Source organism: Micropterus salmoides, unplaced genomic scaffold, assembly GCF_014851395.1.
Source record: "Micropterus salmoides isolate LMB-PRFRI ecotype aquatic unplaced genomic scaffold, ASM1485139v1 Ms_hic_scaffold_18, whole genome shotgun sequence".
Lineage (NCBI taxonomy): Eukaryota > Metazoa > Chordata > Actinopteri > Centrarchiformes > Centrarchidae > Micropterus > Micropterus salmoides.
Window position 1 is genome coordinate 28,679,055 of NW_024040928.1, and position 24,464 is coordinate 28,703,518.

The 24,464-nt window shown below is 41.2% G+C and overlaps 1 protein-coding gene across 3 annotated transcripts in view; it reads left to right on the plus strand.

Moving 5' to 3' along the window:
- Positions 1–24,464, plus strand: part of mei4 (meiosis-specific, MEI4 homolog (S. cerevisiae)) — a 111,473-nt gene that overhangs the window by 72,087 nt on the left and 14,922 nt on the right. For 2 of the 3 annotated variants that reach the window (XM_038727325.1, XM_038727323.1), the window contains one exon: positions 4,319–5,137. The exons of the other annotated variant lie outside the window; for it this stretch is intronic. In XM_038727325.1, the coding sequence (XP_038583253.1) occupies positions 4,319–4,564 (246 nt within the window). In that variant the 3' untranslated portion in view covers positions 4,565–5,137. Of the gene's footprint in view, positions 1–4,318; positions 5,138–24,464 lie in introns of those variants that run through there. 3 annotated transcript variants of the gene reach the window in all.

Sequence of the window (24,464 nt, forward strand, 5' to 3'; positions counted from 1 at the left end):
ATTTTTGAGTATATTTGATTCTATCTTTTCATGTGACAACACTGAAGAAATGACACTTTGCTATAATGTAAAGTAGTGAGTGTGCAGCTTGTGTAACAGTGTAAATTTGCTGTCCCCTCAAAATAACACATCACACAGCCGTTAATGTCTAAACCGCTGGCAACAACAGTGAGTGCACCCCTCACCTAGTGAAAATGTTCAAATTTCACGTCAGTTGTTACTTCTTGTAAACCAGACGACGAGTACTACTACTGTTACTTGTTGTTGTTGTTCTTCGTACATAGTCAATGTAGTGACAAAATGTGCTCTGTATAGCAGTTTGAGGACCTACGATCTACGTAGATATAAATGTCTCATTCTAAGGTAATAAAAACATAACGGTTCATTATAGAAAGTCTTTACACACCACTGAAAACATAGTTATGGATCTTTATATTGCATTTATGTCAATAGATCCTCCTAAATATTACACACTGGACCTTTAAGTAATTAATGCCATACTAATTAGAGAGGTTGCACTCCTTTGACTGGGTAATTAACAAATGATCAATAAAGGTTTGATTTAATTAATTTGTAAGTAGCACTTAATTCTTCTGTTAAGATATTTATTTTGTTGAGAAAAAGGGACTGAAAAAAAGATTTTAATGAATTTTATCTCATGGTCAACCACTTGACGTCAGGCGAAAAGCGGGGTACACCCTGGACAGGTCGCCAGTGCATCACAGAAAAAATAGTTTAAAACCACAATTAACCATGTGGTTTCTTCAACTTTCACTAAGGTGTAAAAATCAGCCTTTAAACTGGAAAGAAATATTGATTTGACATTTATCCGTTGATATAGAATATGACATTTTTGGTCATATCGCCCAGTCCTAGTTCACAGCATGGGAACATGTTAATGTTATTGATTACACTTTTTAGTGATCAATCTTCTTTGTGAGTGCAGAGGAATTCTGTCTTAAATAATCTGTAGCTGTAACAGAGAAACAGAGATTTAAAACTTAAAAAAAATTTAGCGAAGTTATAAGTGACCCGATCCTGATGGGGTCTAGAGTGTGTTTGTGTGTGTAGTTAAGGGGTGGTGTTGTCAAATTCTGTCAGCCCTGTGGAAGTGTAAGCCTGGAGGAATACCTGACAGCCATCTGGCGGTTGTTTTTCTATGTGACATTGAGCACACGCACATTTACAAAGGCACACTGAGATACAGCCTGGAAGGAATCCAGTAGCTTCTGTTTATTTGAATAATTAATATTTGTGGTGTTTCATGGATTGGATGCCTCAGCTCTGAAGATAATCACACGTCGTACCTCATATTTCTGTGTTGTGACCTGTACTTAAATAGCTCGTGCAAGTCTTTGTGGCATATTGCAAAATCATAAATCAATCCATCATCCCTGAATGCTTGTCCAGTGTTTAATTTGAGTAATGATTCACGTCTATAATGTCTTTATCTTAAGTATTTCTCCCCATCAGAGGAGGTATTTGTGCTGGTTGACCTCCAGGACGTGTTAGGAAGCTCCGACACATGAGAGTGCCAAGCTACCGCTGGAGTGGAGGCTGCTGCTCGGAGGCCAGCTGGTTGTTGTGGTGTCCGAACGATAATGCTGCGATGATGTGTTGAGAAGAAATCCGCTTGACACTGTTCTTGATCATAAAAGTTTATTACATCAAGGAATTCAGCATCAAGTACAAGCTCTGCAGCAGCTTGGAGAGTGACCCAGCCCGATAACCACTTTGTCTCTCTGTACATCAAACACAGCTTATATAGGACATGTTTAGGTATCTGCTAAATACCATATAAGGGCACAGTCCCTTCATACACACTAATCTCTACTCCCCCTACCACTGGGTCAGAGGTCAAATTCCATAGGAGGGTTCACTCTTTGCACACCCATCAATCATTACTTCCCCTTAAGGGTTCACTGTGCCTCTCTCCAGCTGCAGAGTATTATGTTACTGTAATGGTCAAATGCACATATGTTATACACCACATTGTAATGGCTGCAAGCCCAGATCCTGTTAGTCCACACCGAAGATGAAGGAAGCTGTTAAGCTGAAGTAGGAGACCTTCTGGGTGTGGTTAGCCCAGGGCACTCCTGAATCAGCAGATGGGTACAGACAAGTCTGCAGAACTGGTTTTATGTTGAAACAAAACATTTCTACAACATTTAGCCCAGCGGGGATTTTGTCGGGCAGTGAAAGGAACATTTTAAGTAACTGCGGAAGCAGCAGAGTCAGGGGAAGCGTTGCCCATCTCTGACAGAGGAAGGTCAAAAAGCTCGGCAATAGAAAGACGCCAGTGGGGTGGATTCACTTTTCACCATCCGTACTAGATGCTTTGGATACTATCGGTCTGTCACAGCTGAGAAGGTGTAAAAGGACAGTAAACATCCTTATGTGACATTGCTGGAAAAGATTCTCCAGCTGATGAACTTCAGGAGGTCATATTCTGCTTTTTGTCTTTTTGCCTCTCCTTTATTATGTTATATCTCTTTTTTGTGCATGTAATAGGTTTGCAAAATGAAAAAGCCCAAAGGGAGTTCCCAAGTCCCAAACAAAACTCTGCTCCTAAATAGTGCCATAATATATTTAGAATAAAAAAGGCAATGTAACTTTACAGAATGTTAAAGTGTGCAGTGTCTCTCCTAGGATGGAGTTGTAGCAGCGGAGTTGAAGCAAAAGTTTTGTCTGAATATAAAAGCCCAACACAACATGTCTCAGCAACATTGCTCTTGTGTCCATGAGCATGCGATGCACGTCAGTATAGCATAAAACCTCAGTGTTTTCCATAGTTTTTTGTGAGCTTTAGATGAATGTTTTGGTGTTGGTTGTGGTGGTCATGGTCAGAGGGGTAGGATGATGATACGTTTTCAAATGACAAATATGTAATTTCACATCATAGTGGGCCATTATTTTCACCATATCTCTGAACAAAGAGTTGGAAAAGATCAGTCTACTGGAGGAACTACAACCTTTAGATTTGTGGAAAGTACTTTGGTTTGTTCTGTTGCTCCACAGTGATTAGACATTTATGGCACAGCATGTTTTGGGCATCACCCCCTAAAACCCTGATAATATGACCTCAAAATCATTATAGATACGACTGTTCATGTTTGCCTTTTGTGTCTTCATTTTACAGCTTCTGACATTTATCTGTAAACATTAATATAAAAAATTGGCAGCATGAGAAACCTCCTCCCTTCTGAGGTGCATTTTATTTGCAGATTAAAATCCAAAAAGAAACGTCTCCTCATTTGCTTAGTTTGCAACACTAATTAGCTTTACTAACCTCAGCTCCTCTACAGTCACCTCTGTCCTTTCCTTTCCTAACAACCACTTTTTTACACTCACCTGAAAACTGAAAAATAATTGAATCAGTCTGTACAGGACAGAGCTGCAGGCTGCACCAGTTTACTCTCAGTTCGTACTTGATGATCAACATTGGACAAGTAGGTAGTAATAAAATACATCTACCAGTTACTTTCTATAAATTGAGCTAATGTTGAGTTACACAGCAGCCAAAAGATGCAGCCTCGGCTGCTGTAGAAGCGTTCCTGCTCAGCTACGCAGTCTCAAGGGGAGGGGAGATGTTTGCCAGCTCTAACAGGCTTCACTTTTCCAGCAGGTGGGGAAACAGACAAACTTTTTTTAAAACCAGATTGAGAGCTGGGTCCGAAACACTTTCCTTAGCAGGATGTCTGAGCTGGATGGATTATGGTTCATTTTATATCAAGAGTGATTCCTTTTTATTGGTTGTAAAAGACTATTAGAAGTTTTTTAAATCTAATTAAATCTGTGGCCATTAGTTGTCACAAGTATGCTACCATACAACCTTTACCTGACACCACCCTGTAAGTTGGCCTTTGTTCATACACCAGTCAGCCGTAACATTATGACCACCTGCTGGTCATAAGTTAAGTCTCCCTTTTGCTGCCAAAACAGCCCTGACCTGTCCTGGACTCCACTGTGATGCTCCTGTCAGAACCAGCATCAACTGTTTCATTAGTTTGACCTGCAGTAGCTCGTCTGTTGGATCGCACCACACGGGCCAGCCTTTCGCTTCCCCACGTGCATCTGTGAGCCTTGGCCGTCCGTGACCCTGTCGCCCTTGACCCTGTTTGGTCCTTGTCAGAGTCTCTAAAAATCCTCATGCTGCCCATTTTTCCTGCTTGTAACACATCAACTCTGAGGACTCAATGTTCACTTGCTAACTAATAGATCCCACCCACACATAACGTTACGGCTGCTCGGTGTATAGCACTGTTGTGTCTCGGAGGTCGTAATTCTAATAAGCCCTGACGATGTTGTTACTTTCCAGGAGCAGGAGAGCTCCGGGCTCGACAAGTTTCCCCTGGACCAGTATCAGAACTCGTGCCATTTATTCTGGATCCTGGAGGAGCTCCTGCAGAAATCAAAGGTACCGTGCGGGGTGGAGGTTGGGTCGGAGCAGATGGGCTTCCTGAGTCACTTGGAACAGCGCGTCTTTCTATTGTCAGATGAGTTTCCCTTGTTTTTCATCTGCATGTGGAGGATCGGAGGTCTCCTCACCTCCTCGGACAGATAAGATCCCCCATACGAAAGGGCCATATGACCAAAGAGGACTAAACCAGCATCTGTAGAAACCTGTGGCTAGGGGCCCTAAAAGGAACACTCGGACTACATCTCATTGACCATGACCACAATCTTCAAAACTAGCTAAAGAGTAAGTCTGGTGTCCTGCTATATTTTTCTTACTGTCAAGAAATCTCTTGAAACGATCCTACCCAACAATGAACTCATCGTTCTCACAAGTATTGAGTGTGTATCGAAGCCTGTATCTGATCTCTCTGTTGTTCAAAAACTATTAAAACACATCAGTGAGACGCGCACAAGAAACGTCAGCCTGGCAAAATAATAAAACTGACAATTTGAAGGGATTCTTTCAGAATATCGGACGTCAATGCCTCCTTCCCAGTTTGCTCTCATAAAAACATTGTCGACGTAAAGGGTGGTGGTTAATTAACACAGAAACAACACATTCTTAATGAGGATTTTAATTTTAATCTTTTTACATCTTTGCTGTAGCTGCCATGTCAGGAGGAAAACATTAAATGTATCTGTAACAGAGAAATAAATGTTTTTGTTATTGCCAACAAAATCCCAAAAGTTTTGTTCTTTCAGTGTTGTAGTGATTTGTTTGACATTTAAGTGCTGAAAGGCACAAAATTACTAATTATTCTCGTTAAGAACTAATTGTTTTTTGATTTGTCGTGACTTTCTGTGATGGATCACTTAAGGCCTGTTTAGTTTATGTAAGTGATAACTGAAGCTCTGTACATTATTCTTCACTGTGGATATTCAAGGCTCCTGGTTGATGGTGTTAACGGAAGATGTTTTGTATTTCCTGCGGGCGTTAAAATCACACAGAAGTGTGACAAAAAGGAAAATATCCAGCTCGTTAACAGTTGGGGGAAATGTGCTAAAACTTTAAAGAATGATGTGATGAAAGAGTTTTGATTCCTGATTCAGTTACTGTATGTGTACATTTTACACCTATTATTTAAATAGATGAAAATAAAACACCAGAACGGTAATTCATCCGGACAAAACAGTAGAAACCAACATGAAAGACACAACCGTGGCCTCACACGTGGAGGTGCTGACCCTCATCCCAGCGTCCTCAAACCGCCCCAGTGCATCCTGGAGGTCACGTTGTTTGTAAAAGTGAACAATATAAAAAATATTAACTATCATGAATTCATTTCTTTTAAATTGAGGCAGGAAGAACAAGCGTAGTTTAAAAAAATGTAATTCTGGTCTCAGTCTGAGCTACATTAGAAATAAAAAGAAAGTATGCTATTTTCTGCATTTACATCAATACATGGCAAATCATGAAAGTGGTTATATTCTAACAAACATTAAAAAAGCTGTATACCGTAACACTACTTAAAATCACATCTAATTTCCTCGATGGAGCCCATGAATAGGACATTTCTTCACCACCTTGAACTTTATTGACTCATAAACGAAGAATATTCACTGCGAATAAAAATATAGGTTACATTTTTTTTACCCCTTAAAAGTGCATCGGACTTTACAGTATTTGTTTTTCCAGCCCTGAGTACAGTAGCACCTGCAGTTTCCCTCTCAGGCTCCAAAAGTATATATGTAGCTTAAATGGCAAAACTGGAAGCATGGAACTGGCTGCTGCTCATTGAGCTTATTGCTGTGAGCTCACAGCATAGACTGTATAAAAGAAGAGGACGTAGCCACTGAGACGTTTAATGTTTGAATGTTTTTTCAGCTTGGAGTTTGGCATTTTGGCCATTGCTATCCTGTTTTTTTATTTATTTATTTTTTTAACCAGACGTGGCCATATTTGGAGAGAGGGTGGAGCTAGCTAGGCTGGTTAGCAAAGTGCATCTGTAATGCGTAATCTACGTTGATTACAGTGGTTGACTACAGACTTCTGACCGGCTGCCAAAGCGCTTTTGCCCCCTGGCTGCACACATCCAGTAGTGTTTGTAGAAAAGAAACCCGTCTATAAGCCAGGTATCCCAGAATGCATCTCGCCTCCAAAAAGCAGAAGAGAAAACTCACAACTGTAAGTTATAGTACTGTTGTTATCGTGTACGTTTTTTTTAATGGGGGAATATAGTTGTCTAAACTCGAAATATGTGGTCGATTTTCTAAAGACAGGGTTGATTGGAAAATTTGCCGCTAACGGGTCCGGCCGTCGACCGAATGACTAACTGCGTGCTCCCATCCCTGGGAGTTTGTACTCCTGAGCCAAACTTGCCAAGTCCAAGCTTTTAAAGTACAGAAGTAAGAACTTGGCAAACAGGTATTGAGAAACGGCGATAATACACTGCTCAAAAAAATAAAGGGAACACTAAAATAACACATCCTAGATCTGAATGAATGAAATAATCTCATTAAATATTCTTTACATAGTTGAATGTGCTGACAACAAAATCACACAAAAATTATCAATGGAAATCAAATTTATCAACCCATGGAGGTCTGTATTTGGAGTCACACTCAAAATCAAAGTGGAAAACACTACAGGCCGATCCAACTTTGAAGTAATGTCCATAAAACAAGTCAAAATGAGGCTCAGTAGTGTGTGTGGCCTCCACGTGCCTGTATGACCTCCCTACAACGCCTGGGCATGGTCCTGATGAGGTGGCGGATGGTCCCCTGAGGGATCTCCTCCCAGACCTGGACTAAAGCAACGTGGCGTTGGTGGATGAAGCGAGACATGATGTCCCAGATGTGCTCAGTTGGATTCAGGTCTGGGGAACGGGCGGGCCGGTCCACAGCATCAATGCCTTCCTCTTGCAGGAACTGCTGACACACTCCAGCCACATGAGGTCTAGCATTGTGTTGCATTAGGAGGAACCCAGGGCCAACCGCACCAGCATATGGTCTCACAAGGGGTCTGAGGATCTCATCTCGGTACCTAATGGCAGTCAGGCTACCTCTGGCGAGCACATGGAGACTCCGTCACGTCTGTCACGTGTGCTCAGTGTGAACCTGCTTTCATCTGTGAAGAGCACAGGGCGCCAGTGGCGAATTTGCCAAACGTCCTGCACGGTGTTGGGCTGTAAGCACAACCCCCACCTGTGGACGTCGGGCCCTCATACCACCCTCATGGAGTCTGTTTCTGACCGTTTGAGCAGACACATGCACATTTGTGGCCTGCTGGAGGTCATTTTGCAGGGCTCTGGCAGTGCTCCTCCTGCTCCTCCTTGCACAAAGGCGGAGGTAGCAGTACTGCTGCTGGGTTGTTGCCCTCCTATGGCCTCCTCCACGTCTCCTGATGTACTGGCCTGTCTCCTGGTAGCGCCTCCGTGCTCTGGACACTACGCTGACGGACACAGCAAACCTTCTTGCCACAGCTCGCATTGATGTGCCATCCTGGATGAGCTGCACTGCCTGAGCCACTTGTGTGGGTTGTAGACTCCGTCTCATGCTACCACTAGAGTGAAAGCACTGCCAGCATTCAAAAGTGACCAAAACATCAACCAGGAACCACAGGAACTGAGAAGCGGTCTGTGGTCACCACCTGCAGAACCACTCCTTTATTGGGGGTGTCTTGCTAATTTCCTGTAATTTCCACCTGTTGTCTTTTCCATTTGCACAACAGCATGTGAAATTGATTGTCAATCAGTGTTGCTTCCTAAGTGGACAGTTTGATTTCACAGGAGTGTGACTGACTTGGACTTACATTGTGTTGTTTAAGCGTTCCCTTTATTTTTTTTGAGCAGTGTATATACAATCACAACCAATGGAGTCCCCCCCAGAATGCAGGTTTAAGGCACTTCAGCACTGGCTTCACTTCTCAGACTGGTTGCTGGACAGTCAGAGGACAATGTTTTAGAGACATTTCAGAGAGATAATCAAACAAGTCAGGGGATTTTGAGAATCGAGGCAGACATTTACCCCCTTACACAGGGGAAATTACGCTATCAGATATTGAAATGGAAAATACAACAGCCCTCTCCCGTGTCTGCATCTTCTCGTCGTTTCCTAATGCTCCCAGATTGTTAGCCTTTCATCATTCCCTCGTCTGTTGCTCACCCTCTCCTCAAGAAACAGAGTGCCTCCATCTGCAGAGATGTTCTCTTCCCCGCTGCTTATATGCTGTCTGCAATAATGGCCCAGGCATGAGCGCTTCTAAATAAGTTTCCTGGTACGTCGAGAATCACCAAAGCCTCTCGGGCCCCGGCTGTGCAGATAGTCATCACTCCTATTGTGTCTGCTTTGGGTTTCTGCCCGTCCCTGTCTGTGATCTCCTCATCTTTCATATCCTGTTGAGAGCAAAGCAGGGATAGGCCGCGCTTTAAAAAATAAAAATGGACTGCTCATACGTGCACTGATGGTTAATGTGGAGAAGTGAATCTGTCTCATCATGCAGGGATTGACAGACATGGCAGGTTGCGTCATCAGCAGAGAACCCAGGATGTAAGTGTAAGCTGTTTCATCAGTAAGGGAGATTAACGTTTGTGTTATGAACAAAAACTGCAGTTCTGCCAGCCAGACCAAGACTAGATATTCTATTTTTTTTTTTTACTGTCAACAATGAAAATAAAAAGACCACAACCAGCATGTATCTACTAACAAGTATTGTGTGCGTTTCCAAAGCCTGCTGTGCCATTTAGGGCTGACAATTAATGGTATTAAGATCACAATCTGGATCCATGCCTCTATGGGACTCCTGCACAATTGCTCTGTGTTTGCATTAGCAGGGTTTGATCCCTCGCGTCAAACCGAGCCCTCCCAACATCTCCTAAAGCTGTGTCAACAAAAGACAAATGTGCAAAACGTCTAATTACCGTGTATTTGTTTGATTAACTTAGTCTCTGACAATGCGAGTCCCCATCATGAGTATAACTTTAATATTACGTTAGCTGCAGACGTTGACGTCTGGCTGCGTGTCATATTTCAATGTCGTCAGTCTTGGCTGCGAGATTGTGAGACACAAGTTTAAGTTCAAAGTGGCTGGAGGAAGATCTGATCGTTCTGTGTAGCTCAAACAACCGAACATCACATCCTCTTCTCACTTTCACAGGTTGAAAAAATGAAATATAAAATGAGGTTAAAATAACGATAAGTGTGTCTTTTCACCGTAATTTGTTTTCCTCCATGGATTATCCAATTTTACCTCTGTCTTAGCTCGACCAGAAAGTGAAATTGAAACTTAAGTTCGGTCCGGCGTAAGGTGTAAACAGCATCTATGTTACCCGATTCGGAATTTGCAAAGTCATTCACTTGTCGTGAAAATAAAGCTACCAAATATGGCATTGCCTCGTTCATTAAAAAGAGATCTTACGCGCATCTCTTTGCTATCAAAGAAATTGTTTCAAAATTTTGGGGTCTTAAATTTGTTGAGGTTTTAAAAGGTCTTAAACAACATCAAATTTGACTATAAACATGCAAGAACCCAGGTTAAGACCACCCAAACATCCAACCATCCATAGTCGGATTCTTAGAAAGACTAAAGAGTAGGGCCCGACCAATGTGGGATTTTTAAGACTTTTCAGAAACGCATAACAAACAAAGATTATCTCTAGCATTTGTTATGTGTAGTTTTGAGACCTCACCAAGATAACATTACATAATGCAGTTTAAAAATAAACTTTTTATTGTTATAAATAAGACTTTGAACAAAAGTAGAGCTATGGAGGCTATTACTTATCATGCAAGTTAACCAAACACATGGCTCTGGTCAGCACTGCAAAACAAGGGATTAATGTATGGCTGGAAAAACGCCTCTCTTTGCCATCCTGTTTCTGTGTTAAACTGATTGACCCTCAGTGTTTTGGGGCACAGGCAACATCTGGCAAAAGGTGAGCTGTGATGGTGGGACTTTGGTGCTACAGTGCATAACTACTGCGTGGGCTGTGAAAAAAACGTGTTGTCACGAGTATCCAGATTAGTAGACTGGGTGAAGTTACTCCACAATTAAAATCCGTGGGCCTCACATGTTCATTCATCACCGTGAACACACACACTGTAGATTATTCGGACTCAGTCCCACATACACCGTCCTGCTGCACCAAATACTCACTAGAGCACCATATGTGGATTCATCCGCCGCTGGAAATAGTCCCCAACAAATGCACTATTTGACAAAAGTTTATTTGACAAATGCATTACTTGACAAAAGTTATACAGTATCTCACAAAGTGAGTACACCCCTCACATTTTGTAAATATTTGATATCTTCTCATGTGACAAAGAAGAAACAGTGTAAATTTGCTGTCCCCTCAAAATAACACATCACACAGCTATTAATGTCTAAACCGCTGGCAACAAAAGTGAGGACACCCCTAAGTAAAAATGTCCAAATTGTCATTTCCTCAGTGTTGTCACATGAAAAGATATAATCAAATATTTACACTCTTCACTTTTGTTGCCAGCGGTTTAGACATTAATGGCTGTGTGATGTGTTATTTTGAGGGGACAGCAAATTTACACTGTTATACAAGCTGCACACTCACTACTTTACATTATAGCAAAGAGTCATTTCTTCAGTGTTGTCACATGAAAAGATAGAATCAGATATTTATATCAATGTGAGGGGTGTCCTTACTTTTGTGAGATCCTGTATATGTGTTAGGTGTTTTTAAAGATGTCTTTTCAGTAGGAACCAATGAGCTCGGAGCTTTGAGCCACAGACAGGAAGTCAGAAAGTATTGAGAGACGGACACATTGTTGGTTTTGAAACGGACAATATAATACAGTCCTTACCATCTAATGTTTTGCATTTAACTATCTGAACAAAATACATTTTATTCTATGTAAATTTATTTTGTGCTAAGTAGTTTTAGAAGCTTTAATGAGCGTCCAGAGCTGCATTGGGCCACTGGGCCATGAAATACTGTAGCCATAATGAAAAACATAAAATAAGGTAAGAGGACATAAATCAGTGAGCTGTAAAGTGGCTTGGTGTGCAGAGGCTGCAGAAACCGTGAGCAGATTGTGTAAATAATGCTTCACTAAGGCATATCCACACACTCCCATCATGAGTGGATGATTTATGAGCTCTCTGAGTCCTTAAATCTGCACGACCTTGATTGATATGAAAATTAATTTTCCATATGTTCATTCACTGCTGTTATAGATTAAAGCACTTTTGATGGCTGCTCTTGAAAGTAGACCAGTGTTGTTGAGGTTAAGTTGGTGGCTTTTAAAGTGTGGAGTTTGATTTTGTGGTGATGAGTTTTGACAAAAAGGAGTTCAGCAGGGAGACAAGCTAAAAAAGTGGAGCTTTTACTGGAGTAAATGCTGCCTTGGTATGCCGACAGACAGCAGGAAAACATGAACTGCGTTTTGCTTGACATGATGGAAAGAGATTAGTATTCTCAACTCATGGAGAATTGATTTCAAGAAACATTCATCACAATCCTTTGAGCAGGAGAAGAGGATTAAACCTCTCCATGTCAGTGTATTTTGAATTTAAAAGAGGTTTAAAGAGAGTTGAAAGGGGGATGTGAAGACTTTTTATGCAGGAGGACTGGGCCATTTCGGAGCCGTTTTGGCCGATTAGACATGACTTTTCGTGGCTTTTTGACCTTGATTGATATGAGAAGTGATTGAAATTTGATGCTCTTCCAGATGCTCAGTGTCTGACAGTCGAGACCACTGGCCTTTTTTGACAGCTGTTTCAGAAATCAACTGTAACAGAGGGTAATTATTTTATTACCAGAGAGCATTTAGCATACCAGATTAGAAATGTATTCACCACTGGTCTGGGAAAATGCTTTGAAATGAGAGGATGCCAGATGAATAACGTTCGAGTTAAACAATTATGGCAAACTTGCAGATGTTATCTTGTGTTTTGCTATAATATTAAGCCCTTAAGTAGATTCAACACATTCTTACTCACATCTCATCACAGATGGATGCTTGGTCAAGACCCCTTGGCGTTGCTCTGGGTACCCCTTTAGCATGGTTTTTCTATGTTTAGGGCTCCACTGTCAAGTAAGCAACAGTAAATATGCAACATCCGGTTAGACTTTGAAAATAAAATTACGTACGTAAGGTTTGCAAATTGAAAAAGCCCAAAGTTCACCCCAAAGTGAGTTCCCATCTCCCACAGAATGCTGCTCCTGAAATGAGAACAGCTCTATTGTAGTCCAGCCTTTTCTTCTGTAACCTATCACATAATGCTTGCTTAGCAGCTAGTCAGGCACGCCCTCAAAAACGCTGGTGGAGAAACACACTGAGCTGCAAGACGTCGAACATTATGTGATACAGTCGTATCTGTGATGATCATAGTTGCCAAGAACAATGTGCAGGCAGAGTGCTTTTGATTATATTGGTATTGCTGCAGGAGTTTTGCAATGCACTTCCATAAACGGCGAGCATGGCTGAACCAGCTCCATGGTAGAGCGACTTCAGTAGTGTGGAAGTGGTTTGGTTTCAAAAGATCACACTACGGTAATATGTTGGAAGTTCGAGCTCCTCTGAGCTCTCATCCAAAAATGTTTTTGTCATATCATCAAAAATATCGTTATTGCAGAAACAAACCCTGAAACATGATGATATTTCAGGGCCGTCTCTCCCACCCCTACAGCAAAGATGTTAGGTGCGTTCGAGATGACGGCTGACTTTCGCCGACTTGATAGTGTAGCGTGAGCTGCAGGTGACTGCAGGGGCGGAGAATAAAAACAGCGGCATCAAGTTGGACACATTCTACCTGCGCGAGCTTACTGTGAGCTGAGATCAATGACTGATCTGAGATCAGGCGAAAGTGTGGTTCCAACTTTGTGCAGGCGGAGAAAAGCAACTCTGGCCACTGGACTCGGAAGTCAAACGCACTTATTAAGACTTCTGGATTATTTCTCTAACTTTCCAAGTGCTTACCATAAACCCCAAACATGGAAGCATCTACTGTTATTATTTTAATGTAATTTACTGTAAAATATATTGATTTGAGCTAAAAGCTTCTAATAAATCTGTCTTCATGTCCAGGATGGCCTACAGTGTAGTTGTTGAAATTGAAACCAAATCACTACAGATCTGTTGATGATCTTTCAGTTACAAAAAGTGTTCGGCGTACCCTTCTGTTAGTTCTTTAACAAACCCCAAATAACCTGCTGTCATGTAGATTGAGTACAAACAGCCAGTCACAGCCCCGTCCCATCCACTCTATGAGCACGCAGTCAGGCTGACGAATGTAATCTGGTTTAGCAAGCTGTAAATTGAGGACGACTTCTGCTCGTTCATCTTAATTTTACAGGTTTTTGCATCACTGGGAGACGACAGCGTCATTTCCGAGATCAGTTGACGCATTCCTTCTCAGCGTATCGGTGGAAATACACAGAGGAGGAAGAGACGGTGTCTTATCAATCTCAATATACAGAATGAGAGGGTGCTGTCAGGATTTATGCTGGAAACCATCGAAGCTGCACACATTTCCACTTCCTCTTGTTTATTTTTATGTGACCTAGTGATGACAGAAGTCATGTTAAATCAACAGCTCACACGGACTAAACATACACTGATTAAGAAGGTAAAACTTCACCAGAGTAAAGCTGATTTGTATCAACACATTAAAAACTGCAAATGGTAAACACAGCATAGTTTTTCTTGTCAAAATCGCAAAGTGAGCAACAACAATGACGTGTGAATCCATCCGGCCTGGTTACACAGTCCAGTTAATGGATGATTTTATCTTTAATTCAGACTAATTTGACTGCCAGCGTCGGTCCTCCGGGGCTTCCCGCTGGCCGCCTCTTTGGTTCAGGCTTTCCGGAGTCTGATTGTGACCATCAGTACCAGGTGCTCTCCGCTACTCATTAATGACATTCATTTGTCAGGAACACGAGCAGTAATGGATGCGCATTGTCAACATCGCAGCCAGCAGGGAACAGTATTTTGTATGCCGGTCCCACCGCAGTGGCTGAGGTTCCTGTTTGAAATAAAGCTTCCCCACCAAGTGAGCTCATCACCAATCCGAACATTTTCAGATGAGAACTGCAAGCAAATTATTGATTTGAAAAACCATCAGTGTCTTTATCCGCTGTGCACCTGAACCTAATTTATACCCTGATGATCGGATCTGAGCTTCAACTTTGTGCTTTTTGGAATAAGTGGAGGAATCAGTTGATTTATCTAGGACTACTACTACTGTATGTGCTCTATATTTAAAATCTTTATTGGTCGCTTATTTTAATAATCAGTTGGCTAGTGTTTGAAATGTCAAGACACGTGAACAAAGGCTCGCAAAGTTTCCCGATTATAGAATTTAGCGCCAGGCCACTATTGGCATAGAGCTGATTCATCTTTATTATGTATGTGTGGCTCCACTTTGTCCACTAGAGTGCACGGATACATTTGTTTTTCAGCTGCATAATGCTGTATAATCCTGCTCAGTGCCTACTGTGATCGGAAGTCTTTAAACCAAAAAATAGAACGAGAAAAATTGAGGGACCTTTTTATCAAAAATGTTTATCTGAAGAAAATAACCATATTTGTATTGTCCTAAAAATCAGTGTTGTCCATTTATTTTCAACTAATTAATTGACTTATCGTTACACTAGACAGCACTAGAAATATCCTTTGCTTTTAATTTTGCTGGATTAAGGGCATTATTGGATTTGTTGGCTTGTTTGCGTTCTGTGTCTACCATCTGCTTATTGGTTGGGGTGGACGTTTCTGGAATAGTATGAACCTCCTGATGAGGCTCTTTAAACTGGGCAGACATTTTGATTATTCTTTTGCATCGGGTTGTGACGACCAGCCGTCAGAATTACATCACTGCCCACCTGTCACGAAACCCACAATCTTTCAGTAATCCAATCACAAACACCCAAGAGACACACACAGTGTGAAAATCATCTTCTGGGAGAATCTCTCAGTGTGAGTCAGAGCTGCTTGTGTCGTTGACAGCTGAACGCGCCCATTGGTAAATTTTGTGTCTCTGGAGTTGAGGGGGAGTGGATTTTTCACTCCTGTCCCGTCCCAATCCTGGAAGAATGACTCCAGTTCCTGATAAACTAATCAAAAAATAGTGTTTATTGATGTTACAGCTGCATATCTATATATAAAAACTGATCTATGATTCTGGCCTGCTTTCCACTTTTATTCGTGTCACAATTTATCCCACCCCATACGAATCTCATGACCCACAGGATTCCTGGAAACATTTCAGCCTCTACTCTGAAGTCTCTGTGAGGAGGAAGTATTATCCAGATTTCCCAATCGGGGGTTTTAAAGGACTCTTGGAAGTTTGGTCTTGGCAGAGTTAAGGCCGATGCTGAAAACCAGACTACTGTACCGTGAGTTACAGTGAGGTACAATGAAAATAGCCTGGTCAATGTTATTGAACTGAGAATGCAGACATTTTATTATTTCACTGTTGATTTCCTGTTTTTGTTTGGTTCTGTGAGGATCTGAGACATGTGAGACTTTTACAGAGTGGATTGAACTATGGGACACGCATACACACTTATTGCTTTGTTTGCTTTATGAAAATATGGCTATTAAAAACTGAACTGAGTTGAGGTCTGTTGGTTTTTGCAGAGCTTATTGTTATTGCTATTTGGTGGATTTCTTTTTTTTTTTTGTTCTATTTTATAATTTAGTGCTTGTCGGACTTGACTGACTGGCAACCCTGTTCATTTAAAAGTGTCAAACATACAGTGTTAACTCACACCTCACGTTGTAATCTGCCTGAGGGCCAGAACCTGCAGCTTTTAAGCTCAAACTGTACCGATCAAATGAGCTAACGCTAACTGAGCCCCGAACATATTGAACATATTCTGGTGTTCCTTTTTATATTGTTGTAGATGTCGGTTTTTTTTAACTTTTTATTTTCCGTTGTTGATTTTTTACACCAAGCAAATATAACTACAAAAAGTTTGTAATCTGCTGCCTGTTCACTGTTATTAACTTATGCTCAGTCGAAAAGTAACTCTGAGCTTTGAGATGCACTTAGGGAGGTCTATTTTCATCACCCTTTTTTAAGGCATCACATTAGAAAAGTTTGATGGAAACAGCAAAATTCGACAGTTAACCGAATAAGTTCTGACGTAGCGAACTGACGTATCTACACTTGCCTTAGCCTGGTTTATTTGCTCCAAATCTGCTGACAGAAACGCAATTCCCAGGGTTATATATTTTCTTTTTTGCATCATTTCAAAAGTCACCCCCCCTCCACACACAAACACACAATTTAGCCAAGCATGTCAGGTAATGCTCAAGTTCAGTTTCAGATGATCTAGGGCAATTTTGGCCTTTGCTTGTCAAGCCCTGTAGGAATTTCTTAATCAAAGCAAAGTGAACGGTGAGGACTCTCATTTTCTTGTGTTACTGGTTGGTTTGATCTAACTTCTGTCAGACTCTTCTTAATTCGCTCGAGAGAGAAATTGTCATTACTTCCCTCTTGCAGCCCTCTAAAATATTCTAGTAAGTAAGCTTAACTCTGCCATTGATGGAAGCTGTGGTCTCTTTAGATTGACTCTGATTGTCTGTATGTGAGTCAGTGTCAGTGGCGGTCCCGGGCCTTGTTGATGAGTCCAGCTGCAAACCGAAAGAAACTGTTCTTGTGGCGTGAGTTTTTGGTCCTGATGGACTGTAGCCTGAGTGGAGTGTCTGAAACAGTTTGTGTCTGGGTTCGGAGGCGTTAGCCACAATCCTTTCCTGCTTACCTCTGAGTCCTGGAGGCGTACAGATCAAGGAGGGATGGTAGATTGCAGCCCTTCTCTTTTTGAAGTGTCAACAGCGTACCAGATAGTGATGAAGGACGTGAGGATGGACTATATGGCAGTATAGAAGTGCCATCATTGTCTTTGGCAGGTTGAACTTCTTCAGATGCTGCAGGAAGTACCTCATCTGTTGGGTGATGATGTACCACCATAAAGTGGTTAAAGATAACTGTAAATAACACACTGTAGACAGTACAATTAAAGAATGTAAACTGCTTTACTTAAACTACATGCATTTTACACTGTGCAATGTAGTGTAAACTGACAAAAGGCAGTGTACTAGCATGACTGTGCGAAGGCAACAGATATCTCTGAAGATAAAACGGCCCATTAATGTTTTTAGCAATAGGTTTGTGTCATTAGTGAGGCCGCACTGCCCTCTACTGGCTGATTAATTATGTACAGGGTAAATTTACCAGCGGTTACCGTAGCTGCTGAACTACAAAAGCTGTGCAATGTGTAATGAGCGGACCTAGATGTAACCGTTTGGTACAACAATACTGTAAATTAACCCAGAGCAAACCTAATTATGTGCTAGAGTCATATTGTAAATTTCCACACTACTAACAGTAATACAGTTACCGAACGATTAGCAAACTAGTACTACAACGATGAAAACTATTGTAAACTCTCTCACTTACTTGTGCTATACGCACCTCACACCTGATGACAGTTGAACTACAGATTTAATGTCCAGGAGAGTCTAGCAGATGTGTGCCCAAACATTTATGACAGCATCAACCGATTGTGCCGGTTAGCAGAACAAGACAACAGCAGACTGGAAGGTGAATCCTTCTCCCCATAACGTTCAGGCAGCCTTCCACCGCAGATTCAGGCCGTGCCTAAGCAATATGCTGTTGAGAGTTTATCACTGTGTATATGTGGCCTCTCGCATAAAAGTTTTGATGCATCGATAATGGTTTTATAATTGCATTGTAGCCCTCGGAATTGAATCTTGAGGTGCCTAGAGATTCACACCCCTAGTTAGTAGTGCAATAATAGGCTTAACCTACAGTAAGCAGTTTATACCAGCCTATTAATGAATTTGCACAGTAAGTAAACAGACTTTTTAAATTAAGTCCTTCCTCTCTATTTCCAATGCAGCATAACAAATTACTAATCATCTGCTCAGAACTATAATTACCACCACACATTTTGCAGAGGGCTGATGCATGTTGATGAGCTATTCCACTTTGAATGTCTAAATCCCACTAAAAAATAGTCCTTTTGCCTCAGCTGCAGTCATCTCACCACACATGGCTCATAAAAAGAGAATGTAGGAGAGCAGAATTTAAATAATGACCCAGTCATTAGGTCTTTCCCTTGCTGTGGTATTGAGCTGCTGCAGAGTTGTTTCGTCCGACTTTTGTCAGGTTTGTTGGGTCAATTTCTGAGCTATTTTAAATCACATTTTTGAAATCTATTAGATCCTGAGAATACGGACACTTCGTTCTGGGTCTCCTGTCTTGTACCCTGGCATAATCTTTCCCAGAAAGGCTGAACAGGTTTTCAGTTTTGGGACCTTAGAATTGCTTTTCTGCTCTTTGCAGATGATGTGGTTCTGTTCCCACCCCATACGCAGACCGTGACCTTGAACACACACTGGGGGTGGTTTGCAGCCGAGTGTGAAGAGGTCAGGGTGAGGCTGTGGTTCTCTGCCGGTAAATGGTGGATTGCACCCTTTAGGTTGGGAGTAAGTTGCTGTGAGTGAAGAAGTTCTTGGGGTCTTGTTCATGTAAAATGGAACGTGAGATCGACAGGCGGATTGGTGCAGTGTACTTGACCCTTGTGGGTGGACCAGTTGATCTACGTTCAAAACCTCATTTATGGTCACAAACTTTGGTGGTTTAGGCCTCAAGGATGCCTCCTGGATTCCGTCCTTTTGAGGTTTTCTGAGCACGTCCAACAGGTTAGAGACCCCGGGGTGGACCCAGAACACGCTGGAGGGATTATGTATATCTCATGTTTCTTGAGAATGACTCCGTATACTCCCGGAAGGAGCTGGAATATGTTGTTGGGGATCCTGCTGCCACTGCTACTTGGCACCCTGGATAAGCAGAAAAGGGATAGATATATCTCACACCCCCTTCTGTTTGCTGCCACCAAATTTCCAAAAAGTGTTTCACGTAGTTTGAATCACATATTTTCTAGTTTATGCACCTGATACTTCATACAAGCAGCAACTAGTGGCAGAGATGGGGAATCGAGTCCGACTTAAGTCGCACACACAGTGACTTCAGACTCGACTTGAGACTCGTCCTCGAAAGACTTCACACTTGACTCCGACTTAAGGTACGGGACTAATGAACAATGTTTATTTTTAGGAAACGTCTGATGAGCTTGGTGTTATGGTCCCCTCCCTCCATTACCTATAACCTGCCTACATAACACATGCTACTTATCGGCTGCGCATGGCCACACGTGAGAGAGGACAACAAACACCGGCAGCTGCTGTGTCATTCATCATAAACTTTGTTTTTTTCAAGACCCAAACAAAGACGGTCGGAACACAAAATAGGTTAGTAACCGAGGTTAGTGAACATGTTTAGCTCAGCATTGGTCATCTAACGTTAGTTTGCTTCTTGCTTTAGCTACGACATACGGGAGTTTTGCTCCGACTGTCGTTCGTAAAGAAAAGATGAATGAGTGTTTGTTTACTTGCCAAACTTGTGGTGGTCGATTTAACGTAATCGTTTACGTCCCACTGGCTGCCATCACATTAATTATTAATGTTAGCTGCAAACAGGTTACAGGTTTATTGTTGATCATGCAACGTTAGTTTTATTTAGTTAACGTTACATTGGGTTTGAGAGTCTGGGGGATGTGTTGACTTACAGTAGTTAATAAGCTGTCAATAATTGTTGACGCATTGTACATTAGGCTACATGGTTGTGCTCTGTAATTGAAGAACAGGTTACAGGTTTATTGTTGCTGCTGTAATTACACTGGGTTTGAGAGTCTGGGGGATATGTTGACTTACAGTAGTTAATAAGCTGTCAATAATTGCATTGCACATTACATGGTTGTGCTCTGCAAGTGAAAAACAGGTTACAGTTACAGAATTCCTTATAGCTATGCAGTTTTATAAGCAGCCTGGATTGAACGCAGCAGGTGATACAACATTTATTATAACCACGAGAGACTTGAGACTTGACTTGGACTCTAGCTCATAGACTTGTGAGCATCTCTGGTACATGGTCCATGGAAACCAAATCAAAAACCAAATGTTTTAAATATGTATGGTTGGCAATGAATGGCACAATAAGCCTGTTTCTACAAAGTCAACTTTTTAGAAATGCAGGGGTTTCATCTGCAGCCTGCTGATAAAATAAATGAGTCTAAAAATGTTGAGTTCATCATCTTCCTACTTAGAATTATACTTTGTGATTGACAATAATTGCTAAACGCCTTGTGCACATCAAAATTCTCCCACTCCCACACTTTTCTGAAAAGTGAAACAATATGAATTGAAGCAGGGACATTCTGTAAAGTTCAGTGAATCACTATTTTGATTTCTAATAAATTAAGAATAAGATATCCCTGCCACACTGAATCTCTCACGCAGGTTTAAATTACTTGTAGCTTCACTGCAAATGACTCAGATACAACACAAGGTGCTTGTTTGCTTTTCCTTGTAAAAAATGTTAATATGTGAGCTTGTTTAAGTTTTCTGCTCATCACGCAGCAAGAGAGATTAAAGGATAATTTCTGTATTTTAAACTTTGTCCATATTATCACATTTAGGTGATGAAATGACTAGTAGGTAAAAAAAAGATTTGGAGTCTGTGCAGTAGATGCTTCAGCCGGCAGCTGAACCAGCTCCAGTGGCTGCAGCGTATTCCTTCGGGGAAACTGTGCCCATCAAAATGACGTCCACAAAAATTGCTTCTTGTTGCCATCGTGGAAAGGATCCCTACGAGGGACTCCCGGGAATATTATGGGTTATTCATTTGTTTTTTTAATTTTTTTTGACTTCTGGGTAAAATCATCCTCCAGATATTTACTATAACGCAAACGCACAAATGCTAGAAGTCCAGCGAGCCCACAGGTGTGTTTTTCAGGAAACAGGACCGGATTTTGGCGAGGGGAATACCGGGATGTCAGTTCCTGATATTCAACCGTAAACACCATGTTGGCATTAAGTTACAGGGAGGACAGTGCAAAAACAGCATGATTGTTCAGTTTTATTTTCTAACACTGCAGATTTCAGTGCCATACAGTGGCTGTAGCAAGATATGTCTTGATTGATAAATATAAAAAAATGTTAACATATGTCAAAAGTGCATGGCACCTTAGATAAAGTCTGCTAGTAGATATTGATGGGAGTATTGGCAACTTAATCTGAATTAAGTGGCCTTTCTCCCGCAGTGACCAAGGTCACAGATCGTCTGAGTCAGCAGAGCAGGGATGCATTGTCTCTGGCTGCTTGTTTAACCTTTATTGTCACAGAGAAGATTTACTGAGCAGGATTGTTAGTCCTCCGAGTCTCACACCAGGAACACAGTCCCAGTACTCTGCTGAACACTGAGCAGGAATTCCTTTTAGGATTTAGCGCTTTGCTTTAGTGTGCTGCGACACCTTGTCTACAACGGCCACAAGGTTGATGTTAATTCCTTAAAGGGATCACATGGAGTTCTTCACCACTAGTAGCGCTGCAAGCGAATATTTGATTGTCCTGTATTGTTTGTATGTATTTAAAAGGTTTGTGAATGAGGACACGCATCCATGAAGGATTTCTTATTGTCTGTTTCTCTGGCCAGATTTATCATTGTAGAAGGATAGATGACAGATGTTTTGGCCTCTTCCTCCCATTTGATAATTGTTTGTAGACCCATGGTTACTCATTTTCTGATATTGCTCGATGGTAATCTCTTGTGTTTTTCCACATTTCTGTCACTTCCACTGTGTAAGATGTTTTTCATCTGCTGTGTGGGAACCTTGTTTGATATTTTTGACATTTTGCTAGAAAAACAGTCTCAAGGATTGTTAACAAGAAGGTTATAAATGCACTGTTGGTTTCCTCCAACTGAGGGTGTACTGAGAAAGCATTAATTTAGTTTTCCATAGAAACCATCAAATTTGTCTAATTCACACTAGGTAGACAGGTGCGTAGGAAGATTATATCATGCAAACTAAAGAGTCAAATTCCCCACACACACTCAGCACAAAGTCTTATAGAGGTTAGGCCTACACGATTAATCGCTCAAACTGAAAGCCGTGACTAGTAAGGAGACAACAGAATCAGCATGTAAGCCAAACAAAACACAATTGTAAAAGTGCTCACGGAGATATTAAAAACCCCCAACTCCATAACACAGTAGACTCATGATACCATTTGTTACCATTCTATCGCAATCGAAAATCGCAGTATTGTCCAAAATAATCACCTTTTTTTACAAATTGTGCAGCCCTGTTGGAGGTGCAGCATTTCGGTCATGGGCCTTCCAGAACACCTGACGATGACACGGGACCTAATGAAGTGCTGACGATGTGTGGGAGTTTTTTTCCATAGAATTGTGATTTTGGCATAAAAAGATGAAGTTGGAAAGTATTTTGACTTTTTTTTTTTTTTTTTTAACAGGGTTTAAGATGTATGCAGTCTTTTAATTGTTGAACTACAACAGATCTAATTTGAATTTTAACCACCTAAAGTGAAATTGACAAGTTTTTGTCAGCTCTCATTTATCATGCGCTTCTCTTATTAACCGTTTTCATGAATCTAATCATCATAAAACTCAAAACACCCGAGCGTAAAAGATAGAAGCAGGAAAACATTTGTTAACCTGTTTTCAAACCACCTGCAGCATGAAATCATAGAAATCCTGTTTGGATTCAGTATGAGTGGTCCACTTTGGCCGGAACCAGGCTTCACTGCACATCTAAGGCTGCTCCTCAACAAACTTAAGGACATGGACTTTGCAATCAAACTGTAGCTTGAGGAAAAGACGAATAAACAATGTATAATTAAAAAGATTTGCATGCTATTAGTATTCCCTGACATTGTCTGCAGTGACCCTGGAGGCTGACGGAGAAACAACAATGTTTGCAGATACATAAATTAGACTTTCAGAACAAAAACAGCTGCCTGGCAGAGCAGCACAGGAGTATGTGTGAGAATACTGTGACACCAAGTGGGACTGTTCTTCCTGCAGGGTCAGAGATCATGAAATCACTAAACGAGGCTGGTTGTTGCACAGAAGCACATTTGTTTAGTTTGGAAATACAGAAGTGGGGACAACAACAATGTCGTCTTTATTCTATTATCAGTTGTCTTTTTTTCAGATTAAAAGAAATAAGCACTACAGGGAACAGGGGTCACAATATATTATAATTTTTTAGTCAAACGAACATTCTAGTGCTGCCCTGCTTTGCATTTTTAACTTTTAAACCTTTAAGGTATTTTGTAAGTAAAGTGTTAAATCATGGAAGTGTTTAATTGTTTAGTCTATAAACAAAAAAAGTGTTCAGAGAGTTCAGAGAACCCGAGAAGGATTCTTAATGTGAGTTTTCTTTTAGAAATAATCCAGAATACAAAAGCAACAGGAAGGAAGAAAATACAGGAATATTACTTCTTAACATTTTAATGAGGCACTTCTCCTCGTGAGTCCAAATTTTCTTTAGCACAAGCCATATTCATAAACTGTCAGTTTTAGCTTATGATGGACTGATTAATCGGGCCGATGGCTGGCATTTGTGATAATTGGTATCGGCTAATACGTGTTCACGAGGCCGATAAACACAATCTGTCTGCAGACACATCTGCAGGCAGCCTCGTCAGTTAGCTGCTGGTGAACGATGTTAGCGCACCATTGTGAGTTTTGGTAAAGTGGTGGAAAAGTAAGTTTGGGGCTCTAAATGTCCTCAGTCATCTTTTCTAAATGTGAACACGTATATTAGATTGTACTTTGCATAGAATAATGGCATCGGCCATTGAAAACCCCGTATCAGTCGACCACTAGTTTTAGGAAGCTAACATGCCACAGTGAGAAACGTCAGCTACTAGTAACAATAACAATACCAGACTCAACATAAAGCTTGCTCTTGCAGGTAGTCAGTGTATATCAAACCAACGTTAGCAAATCCTACTGTTTACCATCAAAATGTACCAGAAAAACATTGAAATTCAGGATTTAACAGTTTAATTTACTGGATATCGTCTAAAAGTAAATACAATATTCTGTGGCGATCTATAGGTGACATGTCTCATGCTTCAAACCTGAAATCATGTAATTGTCCTGTATCACGTTTCAACCGATATGTGTGGTA